General features: G+C 40.3%; 1 protein-coding gene across 5 annotated transcripts; it reads right to left on the minus strand.

Moving 5' to 3' along the window:
• Nucleotides 1–3,172: 3,172 nt before the first annotated feature.
• LOC135500936 (retinoic acid receptor RXR-alpha-B-like) lies at nt 3,173–18,057 on the minus strand. 5 transcript variants are annotated; one of them, XM_064792636.1, is made up of 9 exons: nt 12,949–13,081; nt 10,761–10,928; nt 9,835–9,903; nt 7,263–7,479; nt 6,871–7,028; nt 5,833–6,002; nt 5,140–5,266; nt 4,632–4,856; nt 3,177–4,232 (listed from the first exon to the last, which is right to left on the minus strand). In XM_064792636.1, the coding sequence occupies exons 1-9, from the start codon at nt 12,998–13,000 to the stop codon at nt 3,979–3,981; spliced, it is 1,440 nt and encodes a 479-aa protein (XP_064648706.1). In that variant the 5' UTR covers nt 13,001–13,081; the 3' UTR covers nt 3,177–3,978. The 5 variants fall into 5 exon arrangements, with proteins under 5 accessions (XP_064648709.1, XP_064648706.1, XP_064648710.1 ...); XM_064792640.1 differs by lacking the exon at nt 12,949–13,081 and adding an exon at nt 12,012–12,132 and having other exon boundaries at nt 3,179–4,232; XM_064792638.1 differs by lacking the exon at nt 12,949–13,081 and adding an exon at nt 17,916–18,057 and having other exon boundaries at nt 3,180–4,232.
• Nucleotides 18,058–18,119: the final 62 nt, after the last annotated feature.

An 18,119-nucleotide genomic window follows, 5' to 3' on the forward strand; every position in this document is an offset into this window, starting at 1 on the left:
AACTAAAATTCCACCCAAGCATAACAAAGCATACCCTCTCGGAGGGTTATCAAAAGCAAAGTTTGACAACATTGTAGCAAAAAATACACGTACTGCTCTAATTACCAATAGACAAAAGCAAAACTGACAACTTCCTCATTGTACAATTTTGAGAAAATTTCAAACACAATGCCTTAGTTTTATATACATAGCACAGACAAACAATTTTGCTCTGCAAAAGCTACCCATGATGGTGTTTTTATAAGATAAGATAAAATCTATTCCAAACAAGTGGAACTTCATCCCTACCCATTGCCTTTACATAGAACTGAGAGCAAATGCATTAGCACAATGAACTCACCTACCAAAATTTCCCCTAAAAAATCTTAAATTTATCAAAACCCATAACAGTACGTTAACACTAACAGACACTCATTTCTGAGCTCTGGTGATCAGCCAATTTAACACAAAATTTCATTCACGTTTCAACAGAATTTAGAAATAGCCATCTGGCTTGAATAAGTTTAGAACAAACCCCAAAACCAATCCGCTCAACTTTTAATTTCACGAGACCATATTCAGAGTTATTGATTTCATATCAAGTTTTCAGTCATATATTTGAGTAGCTGCATTGAAAAAATATAAACATCCGACTGTACACTACGTCTTACGAGCTATGACGACGGGTTTATGATCCAACAGACTAAGAAGAACTATATCATAGAACTAAAGTGACAGATGAAAAGTAGATTTACAATGTAAAGTATGTCCCATAAAAGCATCACTGAAAAGTTGTAGTTTAGAAAGACTTTCCGTTATTTCTGGATCACGATGCTTGCAATCTGTCAAGCAGTCATTTTGTACATGTACCAGGCTAATGACTGTAAGCGTTACCAAAACTGCTAATGGACATCGACTGAATTCTGCAGTTTTATGAGCGACAGTTTTTAGGGATACTCAGCATCATTTCTCCTATACATGATTGTCCTCCGTCGTCGAACATCTACCAAGACCCTGTTCAAAACATTGTGACATTTAAGTAAAGAAATTTTGTCTTTTGATTTGTCACAGAAACTTAATTGCACGAAAAAAATCCAAGGTTAAGGAAAATTGATTTCCATGATCAAATATAAAGATAATTTTGAATTGAAATGTAACTGCAACACTTACAGTGTAACAATTCTGCTTGACATCAAGCTGAGTAGACATCTCAATGCACTATAAATTGTGTACCAAGTATATACAACATGAAGTGAAACCCTGTTAAACAAAACTGTACAAGATCATGCAAGTTTATACTCAGTCTCTTCTCATCTCAGGGAGCCTGCACGAGACCGTTTCAATGAACCGTATGAAGTAGCACTCTATCCAAACATTCCAAACCGACTTATCATCACCGTGTGTCGGTCCAGGGACCTCCACCCCCTCATCTTTGCATGACTACAACAAACATATAAGAAACATTCGGGGCCCAGGTGCTCAATCGGCCTGAGCAGTAACGGTGGCATCAAGTCCTAATGCAACTACAGTAAATGAAATTTGTTGGGGGAGGGCAAAGCTTAGTTCCGACAGTTTCTTTAATGCCGATTGAGCAAGTGGGCCCAGGACAGAGTTGTTCAGTAGGCTGATCATTCTCTTAACAAGATCAAAATCAACAGACAATTTTTGGTGACCCAAATTATGGACTGGAAACTGCTTAACTTTCAAGGACATTTTATTCTCGCAGCTTTTGCAAATAATTGCAAAAAAATTTGATTGAATTATGAATTTTTTATTTTTTTGCAAATCACAAAAAATAAAGAGCCATAGAAATTTTGCAGTTTACAGTATAATATGTACAAGGCAAGGACACAATTCACAGGCCTTGATTACTTAGAATTAGCATGAGGCTAGTAGAAATAAATACATCTTCGTTTTGTCATGTAGCAGATTTATTTCATCATTTACAAATGTTAAAACGTAATAAGTTCACACACTTTGATGAAAATACATCATCACAAATACCTTAGCATAAAATTTGTGTACAATGTCCCACAAAACAAATTGTGGTGCTAAAAGGCCACAATAAGCAGCTAAAAAATGCAGCTAGCACAAACATGGATACAGAATTGAGTCCACTTGAACTAGGCCAATGCCAACTGGGGTTGATGAATGCTGCCCAAAAAATTGTTACGATAATTGTTCATGCATTAGACAAAAGAGGCCAATATTTCCCTAAAGGAGGCCAACTACACGTACCCTTAAAATCCACGAGATTTCTGATTAACCATCGGGCACAGAATGAACTGACAAAATTGTCATAGAATCTGAGTAAGCCATGAACAAAGATCTTATTTGCTCTATAGTGTCAATTGCCTATATGTCGGAGCCTACTTTTGCTCTTATGTAAAAAGAAAGAACAATTTCGACACTACTTTTCACAAATAGATAAAAATCACTCCCAAATGTTTAAAAATGGCCAGGGCCATTGTGCTCACCTCATGTGGAGGAAAGATGGACAAAGAGCATGGTCTTGTGTCATGTAGTGTTAGGTTTGATGTAGGTCCAAGCAATTACAATTTCCCCAAAATGGCCAATTTACAGTACATTCGACCTCTGTGACCTTGAAAAGTAGGTCAAATCAAAGAAGACCCGGGTGACACATTGAATGGTTGTTAGAATTAGATGTACCTATGATATAAAATTGGTGCCAATCGGGCAAGTCATTACTAGGAATAATGGCATTTTGAAGAATATAGGATTTGGCCCCCTCCCTGGAGGCCAAACGGCAAATCAGATCGCACCAAACTTCGGTACCTGAGATCACCTGACCAAGGGGTACATGTGTACTTAATTTGTGATCAATAGTCATTGCAGTTAAGAAACGTGCCATAGTTACAGCCTGACGGCGAATTTACGCCATTTGACCTCTGTGACCTTGACAAGAAGGTCAAATTAAAAACCTGTGTGACATATACTGTATGGTGGTTAGATGTACCCATGATATCAAATTGGTGGCAATCGGGCAAGAAGTTAAGGAATAATCACATTTTTAAGGTTTTTGGATTTTGCCCCCTGGTGGTCAAGTGGTGAATCATATTGGACCAAACTTTGGTCCCTGAGATCACCTGACTAAGGGGTAAATGTGTACCAAATTTGGTATCAATAGTCATTGCAGTTTAGAAACGTGCCATCGTTACATCCTAACGGCTAATTTACACCATTTGACCTCTGTGACCTTGAAAAGGAGGTCAAATCAAAAACCCGGAGGATATATGATGCACCTTTGCTAGAAGTACCTACCATATTTTTTTCAAAATTTCCCGACTACTATTAAGGGAGATATTGCATATTTTCACTTTTAACGTTTGGCCCCCTGGTGGCCAAACCATGAAACGAATCGGACCGAAACTTGGTCTCCCAGGTGTCATTAAATAAGGGTACATGTGTACCAAGTTTCAACTCAATAGCTCTAACAGTTACGAAACGTGCCCTGCTAACGGACGACGGACGACGGACGACGACGACGACGACGACGACGACGACGACGACGACGACGACGACGACGACGACGACGACGACGACGACGACGACGACGACGACGACGACGACGACGGACGACGGACGCCACGGTATGGGATAAGCTCACCTCTGCTAAGAGGTGAGCTAAAAAGCAATGTTGATGCCTTTTCACCATCTTCAGCAAACAATTAAAAAGCCAAAAACAACAGCACTGGAAAGCCCAAATACGTATCTCTACCAACCCAAATATCTCAAAAACGTTTCTTGAAATCTTCTTTCTGAATCAGCATACAATGAAATTTAACGTAGGTCTGAAATATTCACACATTCGTTTTCCAATGCATCAAATACACATCTGCTGAATACTTCTCTCACACTCCAAAAATGTCCACATTTCTAAGAATAAAACACTTTCAATTTGCTGCTATGCACAATATGCCAAATGTTTCACATTCCCTCAAATGTTTTAACGTCTGCTTCACTGACTGATTACAATTGTTACATTGTTTGGCTCGGTGCCTCCAACATCTCCATCAGGAAAGTGTCAATCGGTGTGTTTCCGATCAATTTGAAGAAAAATAGATGCTCGAGACATTTCAAGCCGATGCTCCGTAACGCTGGCAGTCGAAGGAGTAGTTTAGCAAAGCGTCCTGGCTCATCTGCGTACTGTGTCTTGCAATATTCCTCCAAAGATGCGTAGACTTTTTCACGCAGGCTTTCTACCTCGAGCACGCTGGACAGACCCTTTGCATCTAAAAAACATTGAAATGAAAGACTTAGGAGGACTAAAACGTTTTGGTAGGCCACTTTTGGTAGACGAATAAAAAACCCTGACTCTGATTAAATTCATAGGAGTAGCAAGCCATCTGACAGCTGGTCATTGTGTCTCTTGGGCGGAGGGTGAAGGGGAAGAAGCTAGACTGTCTCAAAGTGCTTTACACTCATTCCCTATCTTTATCTAGAAACCGTTCTGTAGAAACTTACTGTGCTACACTTGGCCATTTCAGGCAAGTTGAAATGACCATACCAAGTGGCACTGGTCAAGCCTTAAAACGACCCACCACCTTTCCGTCGTACATCGAGCCTTGCCCTTTGTGCCACTATGACAACCCAAACATGGGAATAAATGACCATCTACTGCTGCTACCTACCTGGATTAAAAAGAACAATAGCTCGAAGGCACCCCAACTCTGTCTTGTCCATTTTCATCTCTCGCATTTTCGCCACAAGTTCTGTCAGCACGCGATCAAATATTGTGCCCACGCCGGCCTGGTGTGCACTGCTACGATGTACATGTAAACCTGTGGCCAATAGAATGCCATCTTTGACAGTCGTGGAGCGATGTGAGAATGCAGCAATCAGAAGTTCATTCCAACCTACAAAAGGAAAGGACAGATTTGGAAACATTGACAAGCGTTCCTTTTTGACAGAGACTGGGGGAGATCAGGTTTTCATGTTCATAAACTGTGTGCTACGAAACACTCTGGACCACACATTGAACTTTTTTCAGGGCGAATGTCTCATGCCAAAATCTAATACAGTTTTGTCAGCGCGCCTAGGACTAACTGACTGAAGTAAAATCCAAAGCGCAAAGAAAAACAATCTCCGAGAAGAGATTTTAAAGTATTTCAAGACAAATAGAATGAATCCGAGTTTTACCTGCACGCAATAATATAACTTGATCATCGAGAGGCAGTTCTGTGAAGTGAGGAATACGTTTGGCCCACTCGACCAAAGTGAAGAGTTGCTTGTCTGCCGCCTGGCAAATGTTGGTCACCGCATCTTTCTGCAAATAATTGTCAAATCCGGTCATAATTAAAAGCACAGACACACTCCCTAGATAAAAATTGAATGATGCACACTGTCTTGTGTCAGAAACAAATTTACGGATGATTTTAAAGTTGAACTCATTTTCCAGTTCAGAACCTTTTGGCCTTGGAGAGCCAATGGTATCTGAATGATTAATAACATTTACATAACATTTCTGGCAAAATCTATTTCTATTTGTTTCAAATTCTTTTCATCGCAAACAAGAAGTTACCAGCGAGTGGGGGTGAAAAGTTCATTACTTCTGACACATGCTGGTCCTGACTAATTGATGTGTGAAAGCCCACCTCTTCACTCATGTAAATGTTTTGCCAGATTCAAAGTACAGTAGAACCTCTCTATCAAGGACAACCTTTGGACTGACATATGCTGTCCTTTATAAAGAGGCGTCCACTAAGAGACGTTCCACTGTAGCTTCCACTATGTTTTCCAATAGTAGCTATTTGTCGAGCAGCTGAATGAAACTTTCTCGAACAAATGAAGAATATTTTAATCAAATTGAAAAAACAACAACTTGAGCCCTACCTGTGCGTCTATATAGGTGTCAGTCTTCGGCTCAACAGCCAGTTCTGCCTCGAGGATATGTTCGACTGGCATGTCTGAATTTGCACAGCTCGTACTCTCCACTTCTCCCTCTCCCTTCTCCTTCACGCGCTGGCGCTCCTCTTGAACAGCTGAAGTAGTAACAAGGACACCTTTTTAGATGGTCAACGTCATCAAAATCAGTATCGTCTGTCACGAGACAAGTTATACGGATTACTTTTGGTGACCTATGACCCGTGTTGAGCAAGGAAGGGTCAGGAAGTGCAGGAGGCCGAAATATTCTAACAACAAACCCTGTAACTTTTGCATTGATTGTGAAGCTCTCAAAATTATTCTTTTTAAAGTTTTTCTTCTCTCCATGATTAGTTTCATAAGATACATTCGGCTGATACACTATTTCCCACGTAGAATTACCAGGTAGGCAATAGTGCATGTTCACTTGGTTTGAACTGACACAACATACATGACGTACAGGCCATTGATTTTTCACTGTGGAATCTTGGCTTAGAACATTTTTTGGTTAAAAGTTCATTCACATTTATGACAGAGACTGGCTGTCATGAGACAGTACCAGCAACAAGTTATTTGAATAGTGAACATTTTTGAAAAATGTATACACTTGGATGGAGTTAGGCATCTAAAGGCAAAGAGCCCTGCCTAGATTGTCACACCAACAGTGGGGACTGAACCAAGGACCTCTCGACTGCTAGTAAGAGAGCTGCCATGGCAAAAGGGCAAAATCACTGCGGCAGGTTCGTAAGGGGAGGAAATCTCATCATCTCTGCTTCCTGCGACATAACCATCTTCGTCCCCCAAGTCGTCAAATGACACTATATCCAAATATACAGCCAGAGGACATCCTAAAGGTTTTCTTTGCCATTGTTAATCATGGATCAGCTGCACTGGCTTGGCTCACCCAAAAGAATCATATCCCACAAGACCCTAGTGCAGCCACTTCATACCCACCTTATCAAAGGCTGAAAAAAAGTCACAATTTCACATCATGAGAGCACTACACACCTTCTCTCTTCATGCCCATGGCCAGACACTTCATGTATCGGCAATATTGGCATCGATTGCGCTGTCTCTTGTCGATGATGCAATTCCGCTCATCTCGGCATGCGTATGTTAGGTCTTTACGGACTGTTCGTTTGAAGAAGCCTTTACACCCTTCACAACTGGAAAACAGAATTTCACATGAATTATATTTCTGACGAATATCAACAATTCCGTTTATTTGATTTCCAAGCCGATTCCACCTCTGAGGTCATAAGTTTTTTCCAAATCAAGACTTTGTCATGGGCTTCACTCTGGAATCAGCTTTCCACTTGCGTTATGAAACAGCCTTATTCAATATCTCTGTTTTCAGCTCTCAATTCAAAATTTTCAGTTTTCCAAAGCAAAGTACTTACCTGTATACGCCATAATGTTTGCCAGACGCACGATCCCCACAAATTGCACAAATGTGTTTATTTGAAAGTCCTGACATTCCTACAGTGGATTCTGGTGAGGCCATGGAGCCAGGTGAGGCTAAGGATGAGATGGACCCCGGAGACATAGCGCCGAGAGATGTTGGTGAGTTGAGGCCAGAGTTTGGCGAGCCCATGTTCATCAAGGAGGGAGATGTAACTGAAAACAGAGAAGGAAATGTTCAGACGAAAAATGACGAGTGAATGACCTAATAAAAGTAGTTTGAATTGCAGAAACTTGCAGGATTGAAATATAACATTTAATTAGACATCTCCTTTGGTGTTGGTTAAAATACTTGCTACATTGTGGCACTGGCTCTTTTGGCAATAGACTTTTCTCAGAAACGTAGCTGTCAAAAAATCAAACCCCACAGGGCTAAATCCCACTAAGGGGCCAAATCCCCCCAAGAGAGGGCCAAATCCCCCCAAGACAGCACTGAAAAACATGTTCTTCCCCGAAGTCAATTTCTGCTGTGTAAAGGCAAAAAGAAGTGTTTTGTCAAATAGTTTCTGCTAAGATACAAAGTGTCATGTCACATCAAACTTTAAGCGTTAGATTGGCACTCTATCAAGACTGAAACTGCAACTACAGTGTATCCTTTGTATGACCAAATAAGGAGGGTGCTTTTGGCAGAACCACACAACTTATATTATAGCCAGAAATACTTCCAGCTTTCTGGATCTCCGGCTTTCGGACACAAGAGCTTTTTGTTGCTCAAAGTCCAGTTAGCCAATCGTTCCAGCCTTTTGCCAGCAATGCATTAAAAATCTAACAATATTACCAAGGTTTTCATCTCCGGGCAATGACAATCATGACAATGGGGATGTCTCTCCGTAATGAGGTTGTTGTGCATCTCAACACCACTGTTGCCAAGCAACTAAAACTGTGCTTCTCATCGCAGCGAAGATGAAACATTTTATGAACTGTGACATTTACGGAGGATTTTGAATGAAACACCAACTTTTATAATCATAAGATCTTTTAAAGGAAATTATTCGCAATTTTCAAAATTATCCGCAGTGACGGAAGTTAACCCTACGGTAATCAACTCAGACAAAGTAGGACGTTGTGGAGGTCTTAAATTGTCAGCAGGGAACCGATATTATGTCTTCCGCCTTTAAGCACCCCCACATATGAGACTGTTGTTGCACTTGCAGTGACCTGTGCTCATGAGAGACCAGAATTGCTTGTGTGCATGACTGTCAAACAGCAGAACTTCCTGACGAACACCCAGCGGCTGACGAAATGAAAGGCAATGAAGCACTGTATGGTCAAGTTGCAGGGTTTGTTACCACTCTATTAGGCTAACTAATATTTTTCGTTCATTTTTTATCAACCTAGATTTCCTCAGTCTTCGTAGGGTTAACATTATCTCACCCGCTATATATAGAGATTTGAGGAGTTACAAACACGAGAGTCTCAAGTCTGCCTGACATTTACCTCGTCTCTGATAAAAGGACAGGCAACCAAGCACCGTATGAGTTACACGGTCGTTACCATGGTACTATGAAGCTGACATTTAAACACGCGTCTGTTTCTTTTGACAAACAGACTGAGGGTATATAGCTGTATCGATAAATGAAATGCAGTACATACTATCTGGTAATATAATCACAATATCATTTCATAGATGATGTTGTTGGTATTTTTCAAAAATCAAAACTGGAAGCATACAACTTCACGGTTTTTTTCCCCATATCTGTGTGAAAAAAGATGTTTTTCTGTGACACCTCTGAATATGGCCCTAGTTGAACACTATCCGGGCTTCTTTTTCTTCACCTCTACCTCTCGTGGGCAATCTGAATTGTGAGTCTTATTTAACAAGTTTAGCATGACTGAGCATTGCATTGCTTTCTATAAAACCATGAAATTTCTAACTAACATGGGGCAACAAATGACATAAAGAAGAAGAACAACTACACAGAAATACAATAGAAACCGTCTATTCAGGACACCCTCCGGGCTGGGTACTCTCCTTAAGAGGTGTCCAAATTAGAGAGGTCAAATTGAATTGAAAAAACCAATTTAGGACCAATACTAGTGTCCACAATAGAGAGATTGCCCTTATTGGAAAGGTGTCCAGTTAGGGTGGTTATACTGTATGATTCGAGAAGATAATTGCTAAATTGTGAAAATAAATGCCAGGGATTTTTTATGATTTACAGTTTGAAAAATACGCGCATTATCAAAAGACATGGTGCAGAGTGCTGTCTTAGTATCTATTGTTGAATAATTCCAGGCTTTTATTTCAGATCGACACCATTAGCTTTGCCATCATCTAAAAACAACGCAAAATATGTACAGAATGAATACAAATACAGCCATAGATGTCTGCCAAATGCATCATCTTACTGCAATTAAGGCTGAGATTATAATGCTCACACATCCTATCTGAATGCGTCATAAGAGTTTTAGCTGAATGGAGTGTTTATTTCTGGTTGCTATGGGTCCCTTTAAACCGAGCAAGTGACAAGGAGGAGTATTACAGCGCCCCCTATAGCCCGGTGTATGTACCTGATGGATGTGCGTCAGCCTCATTGTCTGACAGGCCTCGGGATGGCCAGCTCTGTTGTAAGGGCCAACCTGAAGTGAGACGATAAAGAGCAATCAAACATTAGGCACCGGCAAAAAAATGTTTTCGAACTTTTCAAATCTTTTCTCATTTCAAAACAATATAAGTTCAAACCTTTAGACAGACAATAAGTGTGCTAAATGGACAACTAAGCTAGAATTTTGGTGATGAAAGTAATCTAAAGATAACAAGGCCTCAGAAATTTGCCACATTTCAAGATTTCAGAACTATCTTTGTCTGAACCCAGCAGCACTATATACCGGTGCCATGTATCACACACGAAAAATTAAAGGAGGAAAATATCAGCACATCAAGAAAGAAATATCACAATAAACAACAGTTAGACAATTGAGCAAATCACGTACATGCCAGAAACAAGTAATTGCCCGCCTTTCCAAAATATAGTTACGACAATGCCAACACATAAGCCAAGTGATTGTGATTTGTAGTAGCACACTTTGGCTCAGGTAGATTAAGTCACACAGATTCATTTCTATTGGCCACTAACTTTACTCATACATGTAGCTATAGTAAGAGGGGTTTGGGGGTTTTCTTTCCGTAACTCACTAAAAATCCAATCCCTCACTGCTGCAGAGCAACAATCAGAACCCCCATGACGGTCAGGCACAGCGTAATCTTCACTTCAGATGAAGTGATGATTGAAACCAGCATCTATTTAAAGAGACAGTCTCACACCTACTGGCCTCCCTTCCGATGTCTGCCAAAACTACCTTTCTTGGCATCATCCGAATTTCAAGATGGTTCCCAACGGCATACTTTATGATTGGCATAAATCAATTCGGAAACCAAAACGATATATTTTGGAAAGGTCTTGCAACACTACGCTAGTAGCGCCCCCTATACATACCTGGTGACATCTGATTGGATCCCATTGAGTGCGACATGAAGAAACCGGATGACGATATCGGGTTGGAATTACTGTTCGGGTTAAGCGAGGCTAGGTCTGGTTTAATGTCGGGTGGCGAGTTCATCGAGCTCACACCTTCCATACTCAACTGGCTAGATTCAAGGGAATCTACAAAGAAAAGACAAAATATGATTAATTATGATGTCACATATCAACTTATCTTTGGTGTATTTGAAATTATATCTCGGGGCGGGGAGGGGGGTAGATATCTGTCCTCCTGCCCTTGATGTGTGGTGTTGTGACCGATTTTAGAATTCAGTCATGCAGGTGTCATAGTAGGGGAGGAGGAAATTATGTAACCTGCAAACTTCTTACTTTTTGTGAGCGTGATACTATTGTAAGAAGGAGTACAATCGTGAACTTAAGGGGCACAAAAATTATCACCCATTTGATTTACTGGCTACATCAAATGAAATCTGCAAAGAAATGAAATGAGGTCAAACAAACAAGTGACAAAGGTGATAGGAGAACATTCAATTTGGCAATCCTAACACAGGATGTAAGCCCTGATCACACCCAAACTTGGGTGGGGAATATCATAGCCTTTTGCGGGGTGTCATTTGTGAACTAAACTGATCTGAGGGCAATGAACACCTGCAATGTCGGAAGTACCTACTCCGGAAATGGGAGTCAACCTTGCCCTGACAAAGGGCATCATGGAACTACTGTCGGCCTCATGTCTTATGAAGAATGAAGCATTTTGATTTCCCCAGCAAATCTTCCATCTCAAGCCACACATATTGACCTGTCATAAAATGTGATGATCAATACTTTCATATTATCAGCAGTAAACACAGATATGATACATAACTTCTGTGCGTGTATTATGTATTCTGTACATCCGTATGAGGCCAGGTTGTTAAAGGGAGAATGTGGGCACAATATTTCTCTGCAATGTCACCGAATATCCCCACTACAAGACATGTGATATGCATGCGAATTTAGCCTGGTTAAGAAGGAAAACCGGTTTATGGGCACTGCCAATGGATATCACAAGATATTTCAAGATGCCTCACAAAGGTTCGCATATTGCATTCACAACAGACAGCACACACATATGTTTATTGTTTGAGATCTCACCATATTTGCCACCATTAACTAAGTACGTGTATCGAATGTACCGATGAGATTTTTACCTCAATTGCATTTTTTTCTTCACAATTTTGGATCGAAATAAAAAAACTGACCTACCTCAAATCCCAGCTGTGTTCACAGATTATCACACAGAAGTCAGAATTTGGGTCACCTATAATAAGACCTGGCCACTGGCTAGACAACTAAAGCACACTCAATACCACAGTACGCCAAAGTCAAGTATTTTTTCCATACTACTGATAGCTCTCCCTTTTTTTCAAACTACTGACTGGCTGTACAGTATATCACATTATTATACCTGAATTCAGCACACTTTAGACCAGATACAGTTTACCTATTGATTTTTTATGCAAGTTGTGGTGGAATAAATTATCATTTTATTAGGCAAGATGGAGTAATAATGTCGGTCAGGGCACCTGTTGGAAGCAGAAATTTATGTACCAATAACCTACATTTTGAGGCCAAAAAAGTACTGCAGTGAAATCTGTTTCTGCTTTGGAGAATGAGGTTACATCTGATGTTATTGCAGGGGGGGGGGGGTGGATTCATGATGGAACCATATATGTAGTATATCTGATACCAACACACCAGCACTGATATGCACAGGCCAAAACTCCCAAATGACTGGAGACTTCCATGGGGATTGGGGTCTTACTCAACATATATAATCAGTCTAGACATCTAATCCTGACTTACCTGATTTCCAAACGAATTAGCGAATTCCTATAACACACTTCTCATAATGTTTGTTAGTTTTGTTCAAGAAAGTCATCAGACGACCCAAGGTATAGAGTCCATCATTATGTCCAGCAGTAAAATATCAATTGAAATGCCCAGAGACATTGTGCTTACAGGCTGCTGAAGTACCTCCAGCTGAAGGCAGGCCCAAGAGAATTCAATGCAGATCAGGAACCGAGAACCAAAGTTGGCCGACAGGCAAGGCAGCTACAGTTACCAACTCAATCTCGTTTCATCACAACTTAAAAGTCAGTAACAGGACTGGAATTTTTCACACACAGAAGTCTTTGCCTACCTTGCATAAAGGGGAAAGACCCCTCATCAAAATCTACCGGCATAGCCTCCATGGTTTGGTCATACCAAGGCCTTTGAATTGAGACGTGTCCAAGATGGCCAACTGAGAAGTCCAGTCAGTTTATGAAATGACAGACAAAACGTCAACACCAACACTAAAAGTATTTGAACAATGATTCCTAAGATCAGATAGTCACGACTAAAGTCTACACAAAGTACACCTATAGACTTATCTCATGTACAAAGATGGTCTTTTTACAAATTTAAGGAATCAGGTCACGACCTAAAAATGGGATGGAACAATACCAAAAATAGATTTTGCAGTTTTTAAAAACAGGTTATCAAGTATGTCTTTCATAAATGAATGAAATTTTAACCAGTAACATGCTGTAGTGTTTACTGAGTGTTGATATAATATAGAAGTCCATGGGTACTTTTACGAACTTTAGAGTGTTAGAAGTAGACAACTTGTTCACATCTATTAGAATAGAGGACAACAAAAATGACAAGACAATGACACCCAGGAAAGGAATCATTGGGAATCAGATACAGCCCCTCCCCCCTCTGTCTTGCAGCCCATTTCCCTCTCCATCTAAAAAAAAACAAGACGATAGTGAACAACTTCGTTGACTGCAAAGTTTTGAAGTGATCACAACCTGATTATATCTGCATCCCTCCATCTTTTCATCAGTAATTTCCTTTAAGACCTTCCTCCCCCCCAAAAAAAGGAGTTGCATGAGAAAGGCCAGAAAACTACACTCGACAGAGATGAATCCAGCAGTTTGAATCACGAAAAGGCGGGCGCTTTTTAGAAAGAGGGGGTGCAGTGCTTCTTTTCAGGGTGCAAGATTCCTGGTCACTTCTAAAAAGTTTCTGAAAATCTGTGCTTGCCCACACAACCTATCTTACCTAACCTGGATAAGTCCAATTATTTTTCAGGACCGAGTACTCACAGTAGGTGTTTGAAAAGTACAGCCAAGAATCAGCACACCAAAGCGACAATCTGGTTCAATAATTCCCAAAAATTGGATCGGCACCAGCGCTGAGAATGTCTGCATAAATCACTATGGAAACCACAACATACCTGTTCGATGGTTCAGGTACCACATCATCATGACAATGTGAGCAAAACTGGTGGGCGAAGAAGACGTGTGTTTTAATGCTAATCACCACGCAGACAGGTACGCCTAAATGTCAGTGTTTGTAACTGGAACCACCCGGTGTCAGTCAACTCTATCGCAGACTGCTCCGCATCACACTCATTTTGAATCATACTCAAATGGATCCAAATCTGCCATTCCATCAAACTATGAATTCTAGTACCGGTATGTCCAAGCCACAGATTATATAATTTTGAAATATTGGTGTTTGTATTGTGACTGGAAGTTCCGACTTGACGATATTCATCATACACACCGTTTCATTGATCACTCTGTTGTCTCCATCTGATTATGGAAGTTGCGAAGTAAACAATCAAAATTCTGTTAATTGTAGTCACAATGTTACAGAAAAGATAAACACTTCCACCGATAACAGAACCAAAACTATAATGCTCAAGTGAACTGCGCCAAAATTACAAGACACCCAAATTCAGGGGTCAATCCTGAGTCACTCCCATATCAAAATCTGGAACGCTTCGGTATTCTAAGACCCCCAGTCCTTTGTGCTGTCTGCCTCCACATCCCTGTTTCTCCCGATGCTCATGGCCTCTGCCTGACCCACCCATGCCGAGAAAACAGACTCAAACTCTAAAATTCGTTCACAATAATGTTACACCGCTATCGAGAGGGGCTTAATTATCCACGGATTCATGATAGTTATTTTTAGACTGAACTTGGAGGTGGAGTTCAGCAAATGTAACTTGACAGAAACTTGTTTGTTTCCAGGAGCAAAATCAGAGTAAATTTTGCCATGTTGATACATATTAAAGTTCCCAAATCAGGTTAGTAGAGATGAGCAATAGTAACCGACACTGTTAAAAAAGTTCAATACCTCAACAGCTTGACAAATCAAGCAGGACTGAACATATGTTTGTATTTCATTTCAAAGAAGGCACTAGTTTTTAAATGAGGTAATTATCACTATCAGGAAATCTTTTAGTCCATCATGATCTTGGTAAAAAATTGTAAGTCCCAAACGAGACTGACTGCACAATGAATGTAAAATCACGCACAAAATCAACACGCTTCGGATCAAAACAAGACACGTGCTGTCACCCAGCAGAACACACACTTACTACAGTGAACTTTTCACCCTCTCAATACTTCTCCCCAGAGCAAATGGTCTCCAAAGTAGAACTGCCATGGAAAGCTTGCCGGCCATTGTGCCCCATCAGTTGCGCAACCAAACAATAGTGCAGGAAACCAAAATTGTCACATAAAAACCTCCGGGTATCGAATTAGGGGTAAATGCTGTCCTTCAGATATTGCATAAGGACCTATTTCACAGATGTTCGCACTTAAAAGTTGTGAAGGAATTCGGAAATGTCTTTTTGGAGGGAAAAGTGAGCACATGGAAACAAGTGAGCACATGGCCCAGAGCATTTCATTTTTTAAATGCAAGTACATGTATTATGTGTCCCGGTCATACACTGCTGATAGCATAATTCCCATAAAGGATATTCAGCTGCAACAAAAGTGTGCTTATTTAAACACACACTCTTATGGTGTGTAACTACGACCAAACACAAAGGAGCTTTTACAGTCCTTACCTTCCTCCTGAAGAAAATGACAAAATGAGAGAAATAGAAGCAATAAACCCTTACTTTAAATTTTCCAACATAAACTGCCAATTTTAATCCAAAATTCAAGCAACTGGGAAATATATCACAGGCATGGACAGTTCCCAAACGTCTAATAGCCAACTCAAGACTAACCCTCCCCAGACAAGCAAAATGTTTTATAATTGACCACCCCTTACAGGCAAAAAGCTGCAATGATGAGTTCTTACATAACAGGATGCTGAGCCACACTGACTGCAGAATAGATTTTCAGGAGAAAAAAGGATGAAACTCAACAGGACATTGTCTCAGCTTTTGTTATGGTGCTTTGATTCACCTAGCCTTTCAGCACCTATTTATCATGCCAAGGGCGGGAGGGCCCAATATAAAACTTTTGATACATGACAACAATGACTGGACACAATGCAATATTTCGGACAAAAGAAATTGGACAGTTTGGATTCATTGATGCAGTTAGCTGCTAAGATAGACCATTGAAATATTTGGTAAATTAGAGGGTTTTTTTCGGGTTCTTTCAGTGTGGGGTAGCTGCTAAAATTGAGGTGTTTTTTGAGGGTTTGGGAAGGTTGTGTAATATCAATTATGAGATTTTCCCCGCCAACAATGTCGCTGCCAAAACTGAGGTGTTTTTGAAAGTTTGGGGTAGAGTTGCATAACATCAATTATGAGATTTTCCCGCCGACCGACCTGTCCATTTTTGCATACATAATTTTGTGGATTTGAACCGTTTCTTCTTGAAGATGAATAAATGATACATTTACATAAGCTCTATGACTGCCCAAAAAATTCCCTAGGTCTTCTTGGCAGCGGTATTTTGGTGATAAATTTGTTCCCATTGTACCCGTCACCAAACCATGAGTTTGAAGGAATGAAACGGAGACTACACATAGGAAAATGTCGGAAATTCTTTTGGAAATCTGTTGTCATTGGCACAATAGGTTTTGCCCTGAGGAAAGGGAGACCAACAATTTGTAACCATACCTAGCTCAAATAACCAGGCGTAACTCTGAAATTTCCCTACAACAGTCTGATAGGGGGAAGTGCCCGAGTCACAATTTCACCACATTCAAAATGTATGCAAATATGTTGTCATTGTAGGCACCATCTACAACCTTGAAGGACTTAAAACTTCACCAAGTTGGTGACATGGGAATGTCCTCTTTTGTGAACTTTTTCCATTGTTATCGTTCAAATCACCAGTCCGCAGGGGTTTTCATGAAAAATCGTGGCAAACATTTCCAGTTAGAACATGGCTAATGTGTGCCTTAGATCTAACTAACTAGTTGTGACCAATTATGACACTCAAGATTATGGACATGTAGGTAAACAATAACTGGCAGAGGCCCTTTTGATCAATGTTCAGGATTACATAATGTCTATACCTATGTTCACTGGACATGCACTTTTAGAGAAGACTGACCACAGGCCATAAAAGAATGAAGCGTATACCTTATTTACATTTATTCTCATTTTCCGTTATATATAAATACAAGTCCATTTACTGTTGACCAGCAAGATATTTTGAGCGCTCAATCTATAGGCTTTTCAAAAAACTTGATTACATTTCTCAAGTTTTTCAAAGGGCATTTTAGGACATCATCCAGGATGAGTTAAGTTTTTAAAGTCCCCACCATTACAATGAATTGACTGTCACAAATTCAAAGAGACCATCTAATTACGACTAACCGAACAAACTATATCAACAATAAATGAGACACAGAAGGAAGGCTCTATTTTCATTTGAGTAAATTGTTTCCTCTAGCCTGTTTACTGCCAGAATGAAGCTAACATCATGGCCATTATGTAACAATTGCCTGGTAGTCCAAGGCAGGGTCAATCAAAGTTCATGGGGTCATGGCCTGGGATTTTACCTCTGAAAACAACCGCCAAATCACAAAGATACTTACAAAATCATCACATTAGGGACAGGAGCTTGTGCTAGGTTACCGCCAAATGCATAGTACGTGACACATTTACGGCGACAACACGTTGATCTTGATGAAAAACCTACAACATTTTCACTAACCATCTACATTGTATAACCTAAGAACCTCGCTTCCAGGAGCCAAAATGTACAGAAATATCTTCAAATCTGCACAAAATCATTTTTGGGGACGAGAGTGGTATAATGAGCTAACCAAAACAATCTCACCATGCAGAGTGGGAGTACGGGGCGACCACTTTGACACGCCGATTCTCAGTTACTATACCGTAAAAACAATACTTACCCAGATCATTATGATCCATTTTTCATCCCAAATCGTGCTAACACCTCGAAATGTAAAATTTCGGCAATGCTGGCCAGAAATCGGGCAAAATGTACCAGATATTTCGACTCTACTCGCAAACACTGACGATGATGACCGCTGATTGACCCGCTCCCATAATGCAACTGCGGAAATCGGTATTTTTGCACGACCACGTGGTCGGGT

Source organism: Lineus longissimus, chromosome 17 (assembly GCF_910592395.1).
Source record: "Lineus longissimus chromosome 17, tnLinLong1.2, whole genome shotgun sequence".
NCBI lineage: Eukaryota > Metazoa > Nemertea > Pilidiophora > Heteronemertea > Lineidae > Lineus > Lineus longissimus.

Coding starts and splice junctions, on each gene's coding strand:
- LOC135500936 (XM_064792636.1), bottom strand. CDS start 13,000: ATGGAGGCTATGCCGGTAGATTTTGATGAGGGGTCTTTCCCCTTTATG. Junction 10,929..12,948: donor GTCTTTCCCCTTTATGCAAG/GTAGGCAAAGAC, acceptor TTTTCTTTGTAG/ATTCCCTTGAATCTAGCCAG. Junction 7,480..9,834: donor GGCTGACGCACATCCATCAG/GTACATACACCG, acceptor CTCTGTTTTCAG/TTACATCTCCCTCCTTGATG.